General features: G+C 47.0%; 1 protein-coding gene across 2 annotated transcripts in view; it reads left to right on the top strand.

Annotated features, from left to right (window-relative positions):
* The window catches only part of LOC127049581 (mitochondrial uncoupling protein 4-like), a 75,678-nt gene that overhangs the window by 29,804 nt on the left and 24,184 nt on the right, over positions 1-21,690 (top strand). Inside the window, exons 5-10 of one of the 2 annotated variants that reach the window (XM_050950512.1) lie at positions 8,047-8,169; positions 9,865-9,977; positions 14,446-14,530; positions 18,408-18,500; positions 18,965-19,067; positions 20,869-20,997. In XM_050950512.1, coding sequence (XP_050806469.1) covers positions 8,047-8,169; positions 9,865-9,977; positions 14,446-14,530; positions 18,408-18,500; positions 18,965-19,067; positions 20,869-20,940 — 589 coding nt within the window. In that variant the 3' untranslated portion in view covers positions 20,941-20,997. Of the gene's footprint in view, positions 1-8,046; positions 8,170-9,864; positions 9,978-14,445; positions 14,531-18,407; positions 18,501-18,964; positions 19,068-20,868; positions 20,998-21,690 lie in introns of those variants that run through there. The other variant, XM_050950511.1, reaches the window with a different exon arrangement.

The following is a 21,690-nucleotide window of genomic DNA, read 5'->3' as shown; positions in this document are numbered from 1 at the left end:
TTAGTAATACCTTTCAGTTATACTAATAATATATGGAGCACAAGTAAGGACTTATTTGTAAATTATATGTTCATTTTTATCTTGCCTTTAAATTGTAAGTGTGAGGAAAACCCTAAATATAAGAGGTTTTCAGAGGATTTTATTTCCTCTCCACTGCAGAAACCAGCTTCCTTTTGTAAGTGGAAGTATGGTTATAAAAACATTTTTATCGAGACAAAGAAAAGGGCATCATATGCTAAAAATCACCACATGCCTGATCTCTCATGCTTCAGCCCAATTAACATCAGTAGAAACATTCAGGGGTATCTCAATGGAGCTAGATTCAGTGATGCACAAGTTGGGATGACTATTCAAACCGACAAACAAAAGATTCCCTAAAACCTCTCCAACACATCATCAAGGATCTACAACCTATCCTGAAGGACAATTGTTCATGCTCACAGACCTTGGGAGACAGGCCAGTCCTCGCTTACAGACAGCTCCGCAACCTGAAGCAAATACTCACCAGCAACTACACAACATACAACAAAAATACTAACCCAGGAACCAATCCCTGCAACAACCCCCATTGCCAACTCTGTCCACATATCTATTCAAGGTACACCATCATAGGACCTAACCACATCAGCCACACCATCAGGGGCTTGTTCACTTGCACATCTACCAAAGTGATATATGCCATCATGTGTCAGCAATGCCCCTCTGCCATGTACATTGGTCAAACTGGACAGTCTCTATGCAAAAGAATAAATGGTCACAAATCAGACATCAAGAATTGTAACATTCAAAAACCAGTAGGACAGCACTTCAATCTCCCTGGACACTCAATAACAGACTTAAAAGTGGCCAGTCTTCAACAAAAAAAACTTCAAAACCAGACTTCAACGAGAAACTGCAGAACTGGAATTAATTTGCAAACATCAAATTAGGCCTGAATAAAGACTGGGAGTGGCTGGGTCACTGCAAAAAGTAATTTTCCCTCTGTTGATATTCACCTCTTCTTGTCAACTGCTGGGAATAGGCCACCCTGACTGAACTGGCCTCATTAGCACTGCCCTCCAACTTGGTCAGGCAACTCCCATCTTTCCATGTGCTGTATATTTGTACCTGCCTACTGTATTTTTCACTTCATGCATCTGATGAAGTGGGTTTTAGCCCACGAAAGCTTATGCCCAAATAATTTTTTAGTCTCTAAGGTACCACAAGGATGCCTCATTGTTTTCCCTTTGAAGTGTTAATATACTGAATGCCCCTCCCTTTCAACCTGGCTAGTTGCATTACCTCCCTAAGCTCAGAGTTCTGGGGGCTACCTCCAAAAATCTCAGAATTTGAGGAGCTGCTGCAGATGGTGTAACCATGAAAGTAACAACTTGGAATGCAATGGGAATAGCAAGAGTTGCCAAGAAGACCATTCGTGAGCCCCACATCCCGCTGCTGTGCAAATTCACTTTACAAAAAACAGAAAAAGACTATATTGACTTTAAGTATTTGATACCAATTTCTTCCCAAATAAAAAAGAGAAATCACAAAGAGAAAGTGCAGTTAAGGGGAAGGAACTAACTTCTGGCTATTTCTATGGTTCCTGAGTGCAACCAGCACATATTGGTGATGTATATTAAATATTTTATTTCCAAGTTACCTTTTAACACTGTATAAAACTGAGAAGAACATTACAGACTATATTAGCCATCTGGAGTTACTACAATCATTGATTAAGCTCTGGTTGTTCACGTGAGAAGTGGCTGTTTAAGATTCCATTTCACCTGGAAGATGCTACAGAGCTTGTTAGGTCAGGCATTTATTTTCACTGGGGAAAAGATGGTTACTCACCTTTGTAACTGTTGTTCTTCGAGATGTGTTGCTCACATCCATTCCAGTTAGGTGTGCGCGCCGCGCGTGCACGTTCGTCGGAAACTTTTTACCCTAGCAACTCCAGTGGGCCGGCAGGTCGCCCCCTGGAGTGGCACCGCCATGGCGCCCAATATATATCCCTGCCGGCCCACCCGCTCCTCAGTTCCTTCTTGCCGGCTACTCCGACAGTGGGGAAGGAGGGCGGGTGTGGAATGGATGTGAGCAACACATCTCGAAGAACAACAGTTACAAAGGTGAGTAACCGTCTTTTCTTCTTCGAGTGATTGCTCACATCCATTCCAGTTAGGTGAATCCCAAGCCATACCTAGGCGGTGGGGTCGGAGTGAGAAGTAGCGGCATGGAGCACTGCAGATCCGAAGGCCGCATCCTCTCTAGACTGCTGGACCAGGGCGTAGTGGGAAGCAAAGGTGTGGACCGATGACCAGGTCGCTGCCCGACAGATTTCCTGGATGGGCACACGGGCGAGGAAAGCCAGCGACGACGCCTGCGCCCTGGTAGAATGCGGAGTCACACGGCCCGTAGGGACATGGGCCAAGTCATAGCAGGTCCTGATGCAGGACGTTACCCAAGAGGATAACCTCTGGGAGGAGATAGGAAGCCCTTTCATGCGGTCCGCTACCGCCACGAAAAGCCGGGGGGATTTGCGGAAGGGCTTAGTCCTCTCCATGTAGAACGCGAGAGCCCTACGGACATCAAGCGAGTGGAGCTGCTGCTCCCTGCCTGAGGAGTGAGGTTTCGGGAAAAAAACCGGGAGGAAAATCTCTTGGTTGACGTGGAAGGCTGAGACTACCTTGGGGAGAAAGGCCGGGTGTGGTCTCAGCTGCACCTTATCTTTGTGGAAGACCGTATATGGGGGGTCTACCACCAGAGCCCGGAGTTCCGACACCCGTCTAGCTGAGGTGATAGCTACTAGAAAGGCAGTCTTCCAAGAGAGGTAAAGCAGGGAGCAAGTGGCTAACGGTTCAAAGGGGGGTCCCATGAGTCGGGACAACACCAGGTTAAGATCCCAGGTTGGAGCAGGGGGACGGACGTTAGGGTATAAACGTTCCAGCCCCTTAAGGAATCTAGACACCGTTGGGTGAGAAAAAACAGAGTGACCATCCGCACCCGGGTGAAAGGTGGAGATAGCTGCTAGGTGAACTCGCAACGACAATATGGCCAGACCTTGCAGTTTGAGGGACCAAACGTAGTCTAAGATGTCGGCTACCGAAACTTCCATAGGGCGGAGATTTCTTTCTGCGCACCAACAGGAGAAACGCTTCCACTTGGCCGAATATGTCGCTCTCGTGGAAGGCTTCCTGCTGCCCAAAAGCACCTCCCTCACCGGCGTGGAGCAGCGCAGCTCGGAACCAGTCAGCCACGCAGGAGCCACGCCGCCAGGTGCAGCGACTGCAGGTCCGGGTGACAGAGGGTCCCGTGCTCCTGGGTAATCAGGTCCGGGTGAAGGGGCAGGGGAACTGGGTCGGCTATGGACAGGTCCAGCAGCATGGGGTACCAGTGCTGTCTGGGCCATGCCGGGGCTACCATGATCACGAGAGCCCTGTCCCTGCGCACCTTCAGAAGGACCCTGTGGACCAGAGGGAACGGGGGAAACGCATAGTATAGGTGGGTCGACCACTGAATAAGGAAGGCATCCGCTATCGACCCGGGCTCCCTGCCCTGAAAGGAGCAGAACGCTTGGCACTTCCTGTTCCCCCTGGACGCGAAGAGGTCCACCCGGGGATAACCCCACCTCCGGAAGATGGAGAGGGCGACGTCCGGGCGAAGGGACCACTCGTGCGACAGGAAGGATCTGCTCAATCGATCCGCCAGCGTGTTTCGTACTCCGGGGAGGAAGGAAGCCGTGAGGTGAATGGAGTGGGCTATACAAAAGTCCCAGAGTCGCATCGCCTCGTGGCACAGGGGGGAGGATCTGGTGCCGCCTTGCTTGTTGATATAATACATGGTCGTCGTGTTGTCGGTGAACACCGCGACACAGCGACCCTGAAGCTGATGACAGAACGTTTGACAGGCAAGGCGGACTGCTCTCAACTCCTGCATGTTGATGTGTAACCCGACCTCCTCCTGGGACCACAGGCCCTGCGTTCTCAGGGTCCCTAGGTGGGCCCCCCAGCCTAGATCTGAGGCATCCGTTGTCAGGGACACCGAGGGCTGAGGTGGGTGGAAAGGGAGACCCGCACATAGCACGGACTGGTCTAGCCACCAGCCGAGAGAACCTAACACCCTCTGGGGGATTGTGACTAGCATGTTTAGCGGCTGTCTTGTCGGCCTGTAATGATCGATGAGCCACAACTGGAGGGGCCTCATGCGGAGCCGAGCGTAACCGGTCACAAAGGTGCAAGCCGCCATGTGGCCTAACAGGGTTAGACATGTCCGCACTGATGTCAAGGGGGCTGTCCGCAGTCGTTGAACAATCGCCGACAAGGCCTGGAACCTCTGCAATGGCAGTAAGGCCCTGGCCACAGTAGCGTCCAGGACGGCCCCGATGAATTCCACCCTCTGTGTGGGAATCAGGGTGGACTTGTCCGTGTTTATCAGGAGGCCCAAAGTGGCGAACATGCCGGTGATCACGCGGACATGGCTGCAGACTTGTTGTTCCGACGTGCCCCGAATCAACCAATCGTCCAGATAAGGAAACACGTGGATACGATTGCGCCGAAGATGCGCCACAACAACTGCCATGCATTTTGTAAACACCCTCGGGGCCGTGGACAGGCCAAATGGGAGGACTGCAAATTGGTAATGAAGGGGGCCCACCACGAAGCGAAGGAAACGTCTGTGGTGTGGCCAAATGGCAATGTGAAAATACGCGTCCTGCATGTCGAGGGCGGCGTACCAGTCTCCCGGATCCAGGGATGGGATAATGGTCCCCAGGGATACCATGCGGAACTGCAACTTCACCAGGTATTTGTTGAGCTCTCGCAGGTCGAGGATAGGCCTGAGGCCTCCCTTGGCCTTGGGGATCAGAAAGTAGCGGGAATAAAACCCCTTGCCTTTCTCGTTTCTATAGCTCCTTTGCTGAGGAGCGTCTGTACCTCCTGTCGAAGGAATTGCTCATGAGAGGGGTCCCTGAAGAGGGATGAGGAAGGGGGGCGGGAAGGAGGAAATGATACAAACTGCAGGCGGTATCCCGTCTGCACCGTGCGTAAGACCCAGCGGTTCGATGTTATTTGGGACCACGCCGGGAGGAAAAACGAAAGGCGGTTGGAAAACGGGGGGGAAGGATCCATGGGGGAAACTGTTACTGCGCCCTCGGGCGCACCTTCAAAATGAAGGCTTAGGTCCAGGCGCGGGCTTAGAGGGGCCTTGGTTCTGCCCCCCTTGGTTCCCCGAATGCCTGCGCCTTCCGTTCCTGCCGCGGCGCCTGTTAAGGTCCTGCCGCTGGCGGAACTGGGAATACGGCCTGCGCTGTTGTTGTTGCTGTGGCCGGAAGGGTCTGCGTTGCGTTCCCGGTGTGTGCATCCCTAGGGACCGCATAATGACCCGATTATCTTTCAGACTCTTGAGTCTGGGGTCTGTCTTTTCAGAGAACAGGCCCTGGCCTTCGAAAGGGAGGTCCTGTATGGTATGCTGGAGCTCCGGCGGAAGGCCAGAAACCTGCAGCCAGGAGATGCGACGCATCGTTACTCCCGATGCGAGGGTACGGGCAGCCGAGTCTGCAGCGTCCAAAGAGGCTTGCAAGGACGTGCAAGCAACCTTCTTGCCTTCGTCCAAGATGGCTGTAAATTCTTGGCGAGCGTCTTGTGGCAGCAGCTCCTTGAATTTGTCTGCTGCCACCCAGGAATTGAAGGCGTATCTGATCAGCAGGGCTTGCTGGTTGGAAACCCTGAGCTGCAGCGCCCCAGCCGAGTATACCTTACGGCCGAGGAGGTCCATTCGCCTGGCCTCTCTGGATTTGGGGGCTGGAGCCTCCTGCCCATGACGCTCTTTGTTGTTCACCGATTGAACCACCAGGGAACACGGTGTCGGGTGCACATGGAGGTACTCATAGCCTTTAGAAGGGGCCATGTACTTCCTCTCGACGCCCTTCGCAGTAGGGGGGATGGAGGCCGGAGACTGCCAGATGGTGTTGGCGTTTGCCTGGATGGTTCTTATGAAGGGCAGGGCGACCCTGGTGGGAGCATCTGCTGAGAGGATGGTGACAATCGGATCCTCTATTTCGGAGACCTCCTCGGCTTGCAGACTCAGATTTTGAGCTACTCGCCTGAGGAGGTCTTGGTGCGCCCTGAGATCCAGCGGGGGGGGGCTGTTGGAGGAGGTACCAGCCACCGCTTCATCAGGGGAGGAGGATGAGGAGACCCCCGGCAAGAGAGTGTCTAATGGAGGGTCTCCCTCGGCCCTCGCCTCTGCCTCAGGAGCCAGAGCGGAATCTTGTTGCTTGGACCCTTCCTCCCCATCCGGGGAGGGAGGGGGGCGAGACAATGAGGCTTCCGGCGCCCTGCGCTCCGCCGTCGCAGGCCTAGCGGGGAGCTGTTGGGGCCCCTGGGCTTGATGGTATGCCCAGGGTGTCCAGAACCCCCATTGCTGCGGGCCTTGGTCTTGTTGAGGCGGATCGCCAAATAGCGCCGCTTGCCGGTCGGTGCCCAGCGCATACCCGCTGTCCGTTTGGGAAGAGACCGACGGCTGTCTAGAAGGCCACGGCGGGGCTGACCCTGGTTGGTAAGGGTCCGCGCGGGTCGGCACGGGCGAACGTCTCGGTGCCGGGACCGGGACCGGGACCGGGTTCTGTCACGGTGCCGGGATCTGGACCGGTACCGGCCGTCGCTTCGGTGCCGGGATCGAGACCGGGACCTGCCACCGACGCGGTGCCGGGAGGTCGACCGGGACCGGGACCTGCCACCGATGCGGTGCTGGGAGGTCGACCGGGACCGGGACCTGCCACCAGCTCGGTGCCGGGAGGTCGACCGGTGCGGCGAGTAACGTCGGGACTGGCTCCTGGAGTCGCGGCGCCGGTATCGGCGGCTGGAGTCCGACCGCGACCGTCTTGAGGCCGACCGGTGCCGCGAGTGCGACCGGTACCGCCGAGGGGAGCGGTGCCGGGACTGCGAGCGGCGGCGGGATCTGGAGCGACCGTGGCGTCGGGACCTCGATCGTGAGCGTGAGTCCCGAGACGGTGCCGACATCATGGGCTTGCCTCTGGACACGACCCGCACCGGAGGTACCGGGGGTGACAGCTGAGTGGGCTCAGTCAGGGCTATGAGGTCCCGAGCCGAGGCGAAGGTCTCCGGCGTGGACGGGACCAATATCTCAACCCCAGATCTCATGGGGGAGCTTGGCGGCACCGGACTCGACGGACCTGCCGGGCCCGGAGTCAACGGTGCCGGTGGTGCCGCGGCCGATGTTGAGGCCGGGCGCTCCAGTCGGGTCTGCCTGGCCGGAGGAGTAGTCTTCGACGGCCTCGGTTCTGTCCCCGGTGCCGGAGAAGGTCGGTGCCGGGGAGTCTTTTCGGTGCCGGTGCGATCCGGTGCCGGCGCCGAGATCACGGCCTGCGAAGCTGCCGGGTCAAGTGCCGCCTCCATAAGGAGAGTTCGGAGTCTTTGATCCCTCTCCTTCTTTGTTCTTGGCTTAAAAGCCTTGCAGATGCGGCACTTGTCCGATCTGTGCGCTTCCCCCAGGCACTTCAGGCACGCGTCGTGGGGGTCGCTGGTGGGCATAGGCTTCTTGCAGGCCGCACACTGCTTGAAGCCCGGCGAACCAGGCATGAGCCCGGTGCCGGGTGCCGGGAAGGGCTAAGCCCCCGGCGAAGAACTATTTACAACTTATTTAACTTAACTATTATCTAACTACACTTAACAATCTAATTAACACTATAACAGTACGAGAGGTAATTGAGAGATAACAAGGAGAGCTAGGGACGTGGAGGACAGCTATGCCGCGCTCCACAGTTCCAACGACCGACACGGCGGTAAGAAGGAACTGAGGAGCGGGTGGGCCGGCAGGGATATATATTGGGCGCCATGGCGGCGCCACTCCAGGGGGCGACCTGCCGGCCCACTGGAGTTGCTAGGGTAAAAAGTTTCCGACGAACGTGCACGCACGGCGCGCACACCTAACTGGAATGGATGTGAGCAATCACTCGAAGAAGAAACAGGCATTGTGGCTTCATAGTTGTTAACATCTTGAATGTATTCTGGAGAAAAATGAGAGCTTAGTTCCCACTTTACTTTTGTACAGGAAATCTGTAGTTGGAGGGATGGCAGCTGGTGCCATTGGTCAGTTTTTTGCCAGTCCAACTGATCTGGTGAAGGTGCAGATGCAAATGGAAGGAAAGAGGAGACTAGAAGGGAAACCATTACGGTGAGTTCTCAAGTAAGCTAATTTTAATTGGCATTTTTTTGGTTGTCAGTGGTCATTCTGTGGATGTTGACAATTGTCATGCAGTGTGGGACAGATTTTTAGGACTTTGTACAGTAACTCATTACTTAAAGTTGTCCCGGTTAATGTTGTTTTGTTGTTACGTTGCTGATCAATTAGGGAACATGCTCGTTTAAAGTTGTGCAATGCCTTCTAACGTCATTTAGCAGCCGCCTGCTTTGTCCACTGCTTGCAGGAAGGGCAGCCCGTTGCAGCTAGCTGGTGAGGACTTGTAACCAGGACCGGCAGCCCTCCTATCAGCTACCCACTCCCCTAAGTTCCTTGTGCTGCTGCTGCTCAGCAGGCTATCAAGGCAGTTCAGCTGCCCCTCCCCCCAATTGCCATGTGCTGCTCCTGCCCTCTGCCTTGGATCTGCTTCCAGAGGCTCCTACTTGCTGTGTGGGGGGAAGGGGGAGAGGCGCTAATGTCAGATGTCCCCCTCTCCTGCACCCCGCTTACCCCTTCTCCATATAGAGCAGGGAGGGAACATGGACGGACGAAGAGACAGAGAGAACCTGGGACAGCAGCTGCTGTCTCAACTTCCTGATCCACTTAAAAAGACAATGTACTTAAGAGTGGGTCAGCTGACTTAAAGGGGCAGTGTGCATCTCTCTCGCTCTCCCACACACAAGGTGTTTCTGTCTGTCTGTCTGCTATGCCGTCTCCCCTCCCTCCTGTTCATGCTGCCTTGATAAGAGGCTACATTAACAACGTGTTAAACCTTGAGGGCTCAGCCGAGTGCTAGTTCATCATTTAGCAGCAAGGCATTCCCTGGGAAATATCCCTCCCTCTTCCACCCTCTAACTTCACCACCTCAGCCAAGCTTCACAATCATCATAGCTGTGAACAGTATTAAATTGTTTGTTTAAAACATATACTGTGTGTATATCTATATAATATATAGTTTTTTGTCTGGTGAAAATTTTTTTTCCTGGAACTTAAACCCCCCTCCCCATTTACATTAATGCTTATGGGGAAATTGGATTTGCTTAACATCGTTTCGCTTAAAGTCGCATTTTCCAGGACTATAACTACAACGTTAAGCAAGGAGTTACTGTATGTGCAAAAAATACATGCACCTAATTTATACACACCATTACTGCACAAAACCCTGTGGTTAGGTAAGGTGTTTTGTTTTTTGTTTGTTTGTTTTTTACAGAGAACACTGTTACACAGAGCTTAAGTGATTAAATCGACACAAAGAGCCCAGATCCTCAGCTGGTGTATTTCAGCATAACTCCATCAATGGAACTGTGCGTATTTATATGAGCTAAGGATCTGACTGGAGACTGAACTCCCATCAAAACAGTTCCTTGAAGATATGGTTGAGGCACATTGGTGGGGCAGTGTAGGGAAGCTTGCATTATTACTGCCCTTAATGTAAAGGATCTCTTCTGTGGATAAATAGAGGACTTCAGTCTTCAGGGCTGTTAGGTCAATAACCTTTTCTAGCATTAAACATTCCTAAGAATTTTTTTTTAAATGTGTGCTACAGAAAGCACAAGAAGTCCTCCTGGCATATGTACAACAGAAGTTTGTCCATCACTGAATTCTCTACTCATTAGCTGAATGAATGAATGAATGAATGTTTGTAAAGACACGAGATGCTAGAGAAATGTCAAATATTATTTATTTCAGATTTCATGGAGTGCACCATGCATTTATGAAGATCCTGTCTGAAGGGGGAATTCGGGGCCTTTGGGCAGGTTGGGTGCCAAATGTCCAAAGAGCTGCTCTGGTAAACATGGGAGGTAAACATAATAAAGTAGGCCTGAGCTCCTTAAGTGATTCTCTCTTCCTTTGTCCTTCCAGGACCATTGAGATAAGTTGTGTTGTCTTTGCCATCCTTCCTGAGGTTTTATCTGTAGGATGGTGAGGTCTTCTGGGTTCAGGGATGTTGCCTAAGGAACTCCCTCCAGAAGCATGTCCCTCAATGTCCCAATGCTCAGTAGAAGGCCTGTTTCTCTGCATCAGTTTACTTTTGATCTTTCGTCATTTTTTCGTTAGCCTGTTTGAATTTGCTTAGCAGAATGGCTGGTAATTTCTAGGCTACTTGGCCGAAGGCTATTTTAAGTATTTGTTGCTGATGTATGTAAATCCCAGTTTTAAGATTGATGGGCCAGTGTCAGAGGTGGCATAAGTTACACATCACTAAGGGTGTTGTAAGGGCTAGGGAAAGGATAACAACTAACAAGAAGGTATTAAAGTATCCATTGTGTCACAGGTGAAATTGGTCCTTTAAGAATGTGTGGGTCTTGTCCACCTGTGACCAACTAATTACCTCTAAATTTAGAAGGGGGATCATGTGATAGTTAATAGGAAGAAGGAGGTTAGCATGATATTGGAAGGACCAGCAGGGTGGGCCTTGTGAGGGGCACCAAGAATCCCTAAGTTGGGGAAAGAAAAGTGCTCGGGGCTTAGGGAAGAAGCCTGCCTCTGCTGAAAGCCCTGAGAGGAACCACCTTGTGGAGGGAGTCTGGAGGTACAGTTATTGAGGACTAGGTTTAAGACAGTTTTAAGGAAGAAGAGCCCAGGAATGGTTGGACTGGAAGAACTCTCGGGGGAAGAAGAGCCTGTTGTTGTGTCTGTACACTGGGTGTTTGAATTTGGGAAATCCTCCTGTGATTGTGGGAGTAAGAAGGTAAAATTGTGCCAATAAAGAAGACCAGGTTGGTTGTCAGAACAGCTAAAGAGTGGTGGAATTCTTGTCTAGAAAAACTTACCTGTAGTTAAACGTTTTATGCGATTTATGCTTGTGTTGCTGAGGTTGGTCATTGGAGGGTGCTCATATCTAGGATTGTGCTCTCTCTCTCTCTCTCTCTCTCTCTCTCTCTCTCTCACACACACACACACACACACACACACACACACACACACACACACTTTAATTTAGTCTTTCCATCCCTCATAACAAAAGCTATACAAATTCAGACTTCCTTACATTTACTTACATCTGTTTACTAACATGTAACTTCTACCACCTTACACATTTTGGCCTGAAAAACACTATAAAGTAGGGTTGTCGACTACTTGCAGTTAACTCACACGATTAACTTAAAAAAATTGTGATTAAAAAAATTGTGATGAATTGCCGTTTTAATCACACTGTTAAACAATAGAATACCAATTGAAATTTTTTAAATATTTTGAATGTTTTCCCATATTTTCATATATATATATTGTATTGTGTGTTGTAATTGAAATCAGTGTATATTATTTTTTATTACAAATATTTGCACTGTAGACATGAAAGATAGTATTTTTCAATTCACCTCATACAAGTACTGTAGTGCAGTCTTTGTCCTGAAAGTGCAACTTACAAATGTAGATTTCTTTTTCTGTTACATACCTGCACTCAGAACCAAAACAGTGTAAAACTTCATAGCCTGCAAGTCCACTCAATCCTACTTCTTGTTCAGCCAGATGCTAAGACAAACAAGTCTGGTTACATTTGCAGGAGATAATGCCACCCTCTTCTTGTTTACAATGTCACCAGAAAGTGAGAACAGGTATTTGCATGGCACTTTTGTAGCCAGCATTGCAAAGTATTTACATGCCAGATATGCTAAACATTCATATGCCCTTTCATGCTCCAGCCACCATTCCAGAGGACATGCTTCCATGCTGATGATGCTCATTAAAAAAAGAATGCATTAATTAAATTTGTGACTGAACTCCTTGGGGGAGAATTGTATGTCCCCATCTCTGTTTTACCTGCAGTCTGCCATATATTTCATGCTATAGCAGTCTCAGATGATGACCCAGCACATGTTCATTTTAAGAACACTGTCATAAACAGATAGCTAAGGGTTAATGACTCTTTCACCTGAAGCACCTGACCAGAGGACCAATCAGAAAACCGGATTTTTTCAACTCTGGGTGGAGGGAAGTTTGTGTCTGAGTCTTTTGTCTGTCTGCCTGCTTTCTCTGAGCTTTGGAGAAGTAGTTTCTACTTTCTAGTCTTCTGTTTCTAAGTGTAAGGACAAAGAGATCAGATAGTAAGTTCTATGGTTTCTTTTCTTTGGTATTTGCATGAATATAAGTGCTGGAGTGCTTTGATTTGTATTCTTTTTGAATAAGGCTGTTTATTCAATATTCTTTTAAGCAATCGACCCTGTATTTTATCACCTTAATACAGAGAGACCATTTGTATGTATTTTTCCTTTCTTTTTTATATAAAGCTTTCTTTTAAGACCTGTTGAAGTTTTCTTTACTGGGAAATTTCAGGGAAATTGAGTCTGTACTCACCAGGGAATTGGTGGGAGGAAGAAATCGGGGAGATCTGTGTGTTGGATTTGCTAGCCTGATTTTGCATTCCCTCTGGGGGAATAGGAAAGTGCTTTTGGTTTCCAGGACTGGGAACGGAGAGGGGGAGTCACTCTGTTTGGATTCACAGAGCTTGTGTCTGTGTATCTCTCCAGGAGCACCTGGAGGGGGGAAGGGAAAGGATTATTTCCCTTGGTTGTGAGACTCAAGGGATTTGGGTCTTGGGGTCCCCAGGGAAGGTTTTTCAGGGGGACCAGAGTGCCCCAAAACACTCTAATTTTTTGGGTGGTGGCAGCAGGTACCAGGTCCAAGCTGGTAACTAAGCTTGGAGGTTTTCATGCTAACCCCCATATTTTGGACGCTAAGGTCCAAATCTGGGACTAAGGTTATGATAAACACTTTCACTGCAGATTTGACAAAATGCAAAGAAAGTATCAATGTGAGATTTCGAAAGATAGCTACAGCACTTGACCAAGGTTTAAGAGTCTGAAGTGCCATCCAAAATCTGAGAGGGACGAGGTGTGAAGTATGCTTTCAGAAGTCTTAAAAGAGCAAGTCTTAAAGAAGCCTTAAAAGAGACATCTTAAAGAGAAACTACAGAACCCGAACCACCAAAAAAGAAAATCAACCTTATGCTGGTGACATCTGACTCAGATGATGAAAAAGAACATGCATCGGTCCCCACTGCTTTGGATTGTTATCAAGCAGAACCCATCATCAGCATGGACACGTCCCCTGAAATGGTGGTTGAAGCATGAAGGGACATTGAATCTTTAGCACATCTGGCACCTAAATATCTTGTGACACTGGCTACAACAGTGCCATGCCAACGCCTGTTCTAACTTTCAGGTGATAGTGTAAACAAGAAGCAGACAGCATTATCTCCTGAAAATGTAAACAAACTTGTTTGTCTGAGCGATTGGCTGAACAAGAAGTAGTGCTGAGTGGACTTGTAGGCTCTAAAATTTTACATTGTTTTATTTCTGAATGCAGGTTTTTTTGTACATAATTCTACATTCATAAGTTCAGCTTTCATGATAAAGAGATTGCACTACAGTACTTGTATTAGGTAAATTGAAAAATACTATTTATTTTACAGTGCAAATATACTTGTAATCAAAAATAAAGTGAGCACTATACACTTCGTATTCTGTGTTGTAATTGAAATCAATATATTTGCAAATGTAGAAAACATCCAAAAATATTTAAATAAATGGTATTCTATTGTTTAGGTGTGATTAATCGCAATTAATTTTTTTAAAATTGCTTGACAGCCCTACTATAAAGTACTAAGGAAGTCAGCATGGTTCTGTAGATAAAGCACCAAATCTAAGGTCAGGACACCTGTCTTCTATTCCTAAATCTACCTTTAATTTTCTAGGAGACTACTGGTCTTCATTTAAATCCTTAGTCACTTTAACTTACTCTTCTTTCCAACTCCTCAAGTTATCCCAGTTTAGACTCTCTTATGCCCTCTATTGTCATTTTTGCCATTTGCAAAATGGGGATAATGGTGCTTACCCAGGGAAAGAAAAGTGATAGAGAAGTGGGGGGAAAAAAATCCTTTTTAGAGTTATGTGAATGTTTCCAATTTTGTTTGACAACATTTTTGCCCAATTTCCTCTTGGAATTTTGTTTTCCAAGTTACTGTTTTCACATTAAACAGGAGAAGAGGTGGGTGGTTTCAGGAAGAGAGAGAGTTCAGTTACTCCGTATGCATACTCCAATAATATGTTTTGTGATGGAGGCAGTGGGAAAGCAGAGAGGAGGCGCTGGATGTAGCTGAAGGCAGTAGTAAAGGGGAACAGGGTATATACCAGCCTGGTGCAAGTCAATAGGTTATACCAGGGATTTATTTAGCTCAGGTCTTTATCACCTAAATCAATAACAAGGAGCCTGAATACCATGTAACTTCTCATTTATGCTTATTTCCACTAATTACTCTCTTTACAGATCTGACTACTTATGACTCAGTGAAACACTTTTTACTTCTGAACACACCCCTTCAGGACAATAGTGTGACTCACAGCATTGCAAGGTGCCTTATTATTTTATTATCTCCTCCCACATCTCTAAGGAGATAACTTTTAGCCACAAGCTAATCACTCAGTGATGTTATAATTTTCAGGACAGTCACATTGCTGCTTTCCTCTGTCGTCCAATTATTGCTTCTTCAGAGGTAACCATAACAGGGCACTCATCTGTGACCTGGGAACGTGGGTTCTATTCCCAGCTCTGCCAGTAACTTGCTGTGTAAGTGTGGGCAAGTCACTTCGCTTCTTGTTGCTTCAGTTACCCATGTGGTACTTACCCAATGTTGCAAAGCACTTTGAGATTGCATATGAAAGTGCTAAATTATACACTATATTTGGAATTCTGTGACTAAGTATTCCACCTGGAGGTAGAGCACAAGCAGAGACAGTAGCTGACCAGTAACCAAAAAGCAAGAACTGAAAGGGAACTATTAGAACAGGAGATGCACGTAGTGTTGATAGGTGTCTCCATGGTGAAGAACTTGATCCTAGGCAGAAGCGGGCCAGATGTAGAACAGTGGTCTCCAAAGTGGGGTGCGCAAGAGGATCCTTGGGGGTGCACAGGAGGAGGAGCATTTTTTTTTTCTTCGTCAGTTCGGGCAAGAGTCTGAGCGCCTTTTTTTTTTTGGCTTTGGCAAAAATGGTAGAGCTGGCACGGCAGGTGGTGCATGCTCAAAAAAATTTTCCTGATAGGGATACGCGATCAAAAAAGTTTGGAGACCACTGATGTAGAGAATAGGATGGTATACTGCCTCTTGAGCACCAAGACAAATAATATTCCAATAAAGGTGTCAGTATTCAAAATGATCCTAAGGAGAGAGGAAAGAAGGGATAGTCTTGCAGTTTAAGCAATGGTCTGGGACTCAGGAAATCTATTTCTCCCCATCTCATTCCATCTGCTCAATGGAAGGAATATTAAAATCAGACACACTTTAGATGGATCTCTGGGCCTCTCTCCATAGGCTGTTTTTAACTATGTACATATGCTGCTTCTCCGGAGACCAACGTATCTGTGTGTATGGAAAAATTAGGTCTGGTAGGGTTAGGTCCTAATCTACTTTATCTGCATTTCGTCTTCTGCCCTCTACATGTACATGGCAACTCTTCATAATAAGCACATAGGGCTTTATCTCTGGGACATGAGCCCCCTCCAGGGCTTAGGAAATTTGTGGTTTCTTTTGCTTACTGTTTTACCCACCTTGAAATTCTCCTTGGCGGGGATTCATCCCCAGTTCTTACAGTCAGTGCTATGGCTGACCTAAGCAGAATTGCATTATATATGTATGTGTAATCAATTCGTGACCCGGGTATTAACAGGTTCAGTAGCAGCATGTTCCCCCCAGTTATAGAAATCGTGAATGTATCATGCAGATAACTCTCTTTCCAGCTGATTTTATTTGGTCCTTAAATTGTTTTTTTTTCCTCAGTCCTGGCACAATTTAGGCCCTAGAATCATAGGATCAGATCTGCAGCTGGGGAAAACTGGTATAGCTACATTTACGTCAGTGTGGCTATGACAATTTAAACCAGCAAAGCACATGGCCCATAACATAAAAAAAAATTATCTGTCCCCTCATCTCTGCCAGTGCAGGATTCTTCCCTTTTCTAGATTTTTCTAGTGCTTTGTCCAGTCTAATTTTAAATGTGCCAATCAGTGAGATAGAAGAATACCAACCCTAATATGTCAGGATATAAAACAAACACTAACTCCCTGGGACTAGGAAGAAACTTCTCCTTCAGACATGATATTGCATAATTGTCCATTTTGGTGCTTTTATATTTTCCTTTGAAGTATCTGGACCTGTCAAAGATTGGCTCCTAAACTAGAAAGACCATTAATTTCACAGAGTATCTCACTTCTGGTGTTTTCCACTTTGACTGACAGAATCATAGAGGGGGGAACTAGAGAGGTCATCTAGTCTCTTCCCTTCTCCCCCTACACTGAGGTGAGCCCAAGTATACATAAACCATCCCTGACAGGTGTTTGTCTAACCTGTTCTTAAAAACCTCCAATGATGGATTACACGACCTCCCTTGGTCACCTATTCCAGTATTTAACTATATTAGGGGAAAAATTCTAACTAGATCTCCCTTGATGCAGATTAAGCTTCTTGTCTTACCTTCAGTGGACAGGGAACACAATTGATCACTGTTCTCTGTGACAGCCCCTTAACATATCTGAAGACTTACCAGGGCCCCCTTTTGTCTTCTTTTCTCAAGGCTAAACATGCCCAGTTCTTTTTTAACCTTCCCTCATAGGTCAGATGTTCTAAATCTTTTATGATTTTTGTTGCTCTCCTTCAGAGGCTTTCCAGCTTTTCCACTTCTTTCTTAGTGTGGTGCCCAAAAGTGGACACAGTACGGCAGCTGAGGCGTCATCAATTCTAAGTAGAGCAGAACAATTAACTCCAATGTATCTTACACAGGACATTCTGTTAATACACTTGAAAAAATAGCTTTTTTCACAACTGCATGACATTTTTGGCTCATTCAGTTTGTGATGCACTGTAATCCCGCTGGTTGCCTTAATTTCACTAGTCGCACATATCCAAAACTACAAGACTTTAAATGGATTAGTCTTGCATTTTAGGAGTTGTTAGTGATGGGCCAGATCCTTGGCTGCTGTAAATCAGTATAGCTCCATTAAAATCAGTGAAGCAATGCTAATTTATACCAGTTACCTTCCATTATCCCATCTGATCTTTATTCATTTTTCCTCTGTCCCAGTATAACCTACTGTTCTATTCTGTTGTATTCTTGGCTCCATGGAACTATTATGGTGTGATTCTACAGTACCTACATACACTATTTTCCCAGAGTGTTTCCTGGTGTTTGAGTATTTGTGCATGTAGTTCCCTTAAGAAGGTCCCATGCTCCACAAGATTTCCAGCTGCTCTTCAAGGATATGTACTACCTCATGATGACTTGTGCCTCCTGATACTGCGGGGGGGAGGGGGCACAATCTAAACGGAGGACACATGACCACCCCATGTGTTTCCTCTGCCCAGCAACCTCCCTGCCCTGCACCCTACCTGGGGCCACCCTACTCTCCCCACCCCAGCAGTTACCTTTCGGGATGGTAGGATCTCGGTCTGTCTCCTAGTGCACCTCCAAGCATGTTCAGAACCTGTCCCTGGCAGCTGGGCCTGGGCAGGGAGTGGGATGGAGCCGTTTCTCACAGCAGCTGAAACTGGCCACTCCAGGTCACTGACTCTATGCAGTACAGTGGCTGCCAGAGAGAACCTGGCTGGGGCGGCGGCCCAGGCTGGCCCACCCCCTCTGCTCCCCACCCAGCCTGGCTGCCCAAGACAAGGGTTGAGCAAGCTGGAGCCCTCCTTCCCCCATCACATTTCTGGCTTGCTTGGGCCCAGGCCCTGGCAGCCTGGCCCAGGTGGGGAGCAGAGGGGGCAGGGCAGGCCACTGCCCTAGCCAGGCTGTCTCACAGGCAGCTGCTGTGCTGCACAGAATTGCTGGTCCTGCCCTTTCTGCTCCCTGCCCAGGCTCGGCTGCCAGGGACAGGTGGAGCTTGCCGGGGCGCAGGCACAGCAAGAGAAGGGAGCCCCTCTCCCTTCCTCCACCAAGCAGAAATCTACGGGGGCACTTGACCTCGCATACCCCCCTACACATTGTACATGCCTCACATTGTGCCAGTGAAGCCAGGCCAACTGACTCTGAGTGGAGATACGCGAGTGCCAGAGCTGAGGCAATTGTTCCCAGCTCTAGCCTAACTGGGAAACCCACATTTAAGTTATGAGACATTAATCATGGTTTAATGACAACAGCCCTAAAAAATCTTTATTTTTGAAACTGAGATCTAGGTGGTTGAATTGGGATGATAAACTTTGATATGTTTTTCCTTCAAATATTGTTTTTTATTGATAGTGCGTGTTCTGGCCTGGTAGCTGCTATCCTGGGAACTCCTGCTGATGTTGTCAAAACACGGATAATGAACCAACCAAGAGATAAACAGGGAAGGTATGGATATTTCTAGAGGGTATTTCCCAACTTCAGTAGTAATTTGGGACCCAAACTGAACTCCCCACGAAGTCAATGGAAAGATTCACATTGATTTCTTTGATAGATCAGGCCTTGGATCTCTAGTCTACTCTTATCATTCTGCTTTAGTCTTGGTGTTTATTTTTGTATATAAAAGATATTTTTGTAGTAATGGTCCATAATTATACTTTAAATTAAGTGAGAACTTTACATATAGTTTATTTTTTGGGCTGAATTAATCCCTGGTATAGCTTCATTGACTTCAGGGAGTCTACGCCAGGGATCTTGTTTCTAAATATAACCTTTCATAGGAACTACCCTGATGGAAGATGTGGGGGTGTTATATTGGGTGGGGATGATGGTGCTGAAATACTTTCATTTCCTACAGTCTACTTGTGTATTTGTAACACCGACTTCATTTTGTTCTCCTTCCTCATGTCTAGAGGACTGCTGTATAAGTCTTCTGCAGACTGCTTGATTCAGGCTATACAAGGTGAAGGATTTATGTCTCTATACAAAGGCTTTTTACCAACCTGGATGCGAATGGTAAATGACTTTTCCTCTTTTAGTATAAATTCTTTACAGCTAGATAGTTTGTAATGCAGTGTTGTACAACTACAGGGGTTCCTTTGATGCATTAAGAGTCTTATCCTGCCAGTTGCTGAATGCCTTCAATTCCCATTGACTTTGCTGGGAACTGAAGTTGGAGTGCTTTGTAGGAGGCACTCAGCACCCTGCAGTATTGGGTCCTAAAACAATTAGAGAACTACACAGAATATCTTACAGCAATACTGATATTAAAATATGTATTTCATAGTCCTTTGTTGCATTTACTATATCATTAAACTTGGAAAATATTAATATGAGGTTTTTAAAATAAAGTGAATTAGTGTGCATTCTTAGTACACTAGTCATTTACTAATCATGGAGGCATGAACCCAAGCCTTGCTTATGGTTACATGGGAAAGACTGGTCACTGTGTTTAAATACCTTCATAACAGGCACCATAAAAACTCCTTCGCTAGATTAGAGTTGTCATTTGTCCACTCCATCAACCAACCACATTGGCTGACATGACCATTAGTGTTTGCTCAGAAGAGGTTTCAGGCCTGGAATAATAGGGATGTTGCAGATCAAGATTGATGTGTACTGACAGAACTTTGTGTCTGGTTATATGCCTGCCTTCACTCATCCTGAATTGTCAAGTTCTCAAATCTCATAAGCCAGGTGCTTGTCTACACAGGGAAGCAGACAGGCATAGCTATAGTGGGATAATGATTCTGCTAAAGCCATCTCAGTGTAACTCTCTGTGTGGACACTATATTCCAAAACAAATGTGATATTATTCTGATTGCCCCAATCTTCTTGTCCAACCACTCTCTCCTCCCCTAGGCTCCTTGTTCCAGTCTCCCCCTCTTCTGGGTCCTTGACCAATGTCAGTCTTCTACCCACCCACTTATTCTCAATCCCCTGGTTCCTTTTCCTCAGCTCCCAGTCTCCTTTGCCAACTAGTCCCAGTCCCACTGGCACCAATTTACTCCCCCCACTTCCCTTCCCACCAAGTCTGACTCTTGTTGTCTGCATTCAAGTCAAGCAGCTTCCTCTTTCAGGGTACCTGGGCACCAGCAAAGAGAGCACAGGAAAGAAAATCTTTCTGCTCTCAGTTCCTGTGCCTGGTATCACAGCAGCTAGAAAGAACAATTGCAAGGAAAGTCCTGCTCAGCTACTGTATCCCTGGGCTAGACTATGCCCAGTACAGATGGAATCTTCAGGGAATTTAGCAACCAAACTCTTACAAGTCTCTATTGAGCATGTGCCAACTGAGATTTTTTTCAAAGGTTTATAATTTGGCCAATTTTGCATAGTTTTTCATAGAAAAAACCAAAAGCACATCTCTGACACAGACAAGCACCCTGTCAAATTTCAGTTCCTTTCTCCAAAGTATGTTGGTTTAGAGCTGCTCATCTAAACAGTTGTAAGAATTTCTTTGACATGGGCAAAACTATGTATTTTCCCCTAATTTCATTTTTGGAAACAGCTGAACAATTTTTACTGAAACTTTCTGAAAAAATTCAGCCTGTAGCAGATGCCTGGCATGGAAAATTTCAGCCCAAAGGGTTACATTTGAGCAAAATAAATTGGAAAGAGGCTCTTTATTGGAAAGGCTGGGCAATTTTAACTATAGGCAACATACAATACGACACCCTCCATAAACTTCTTATAATCTAGCTAAGACAAACACTTCAATATAGTTATGTATTTATCTCTGTTAAAGTGGCTAATGAATACTTACTAAAATGTTTCCTCTGTTCTAAGTTTGTAAAAATTTGTGTGGTTACTTTTCCAGGCTCCTTGGTCATTGGTATTCTGGCTTACCTATGAACAAATCAGAAGGATCTGCGGAGTTAGTTCTTTTTAAGATCTTGAAAGCATATATTAATAATCACATAACAAATAAAACACAATTGGAAATCCAGTAGATCATCAATAAAACACCCCATCCCTAAGGAAACTGGTTATTTTAGGAACTGGCAATAGTTTCTCACCTTTAGGTCATCACTTCAAATTCAGTCTTGGTGATAGTGATTTAATATTACCTTCTGACTGCCACTTGACAGACTACAGTACAGTAAAACCTGCCAAGAGCAATCACTCTTGCGAGTTATCAAAAGTGGTCTCTTGTAAGAGGTGGTCAGTCTTCAAAGGTTTGCACATGGGAGAGCATTGGCTGCTGGCTGGGTGCCCTGCTTGGCTATTCTCACCAGCAGTGCCATCATCAGCAAAGTGCAGAAGTAAGGGTGGCCTGGTATGGTACACTAGACTCCTACTGAGAAGTGAAGATCAGTTTCTCCTGCAGGTTTGTGTTTATGAATGGGAGTAAAGAAAATGTGGTTGCTGGTTGCAGATGACAGGTCATCCCTCTTTACAGTTTCTTCGCAGTTAAATTATAGGGGAAAAACTTTCTGTGGCCTCTGCAAGTAGTCGCATGTGACAGGTGGTCTCTCTTCAGAGGTGGTTGCTAAAGTGGTATATAGAGTTGGTGGTCTCCATGGCATAAGTGTCCATCACAAAAAGCACTATTCCCAACTAGCAATAAGTACCAGCCGTGCTGGAAGATTCAGCAGAGGCAAAACAAATTACTTTTTTAATCCTAGAGAAGGCTCCTGTA

Source organism: Gopherus flavomarginatus, chromosome 4 (genome assembly GCF_025201925.1).
Source record: "Gopherus flavomarginatus isolate rGopFla2 chromosome 4, rGopFla2.mat.asm, whole genome shotgun sequence".
Taxonomy (NCBI): Eukaryota; Metazoa; Chordata; order Testudines; family Testudinidae; genus Gopherus; species Gopherus flavomarginatus.
This window is presented reverse-complemented; position numbering and strand designations above follow the sequence as displayed.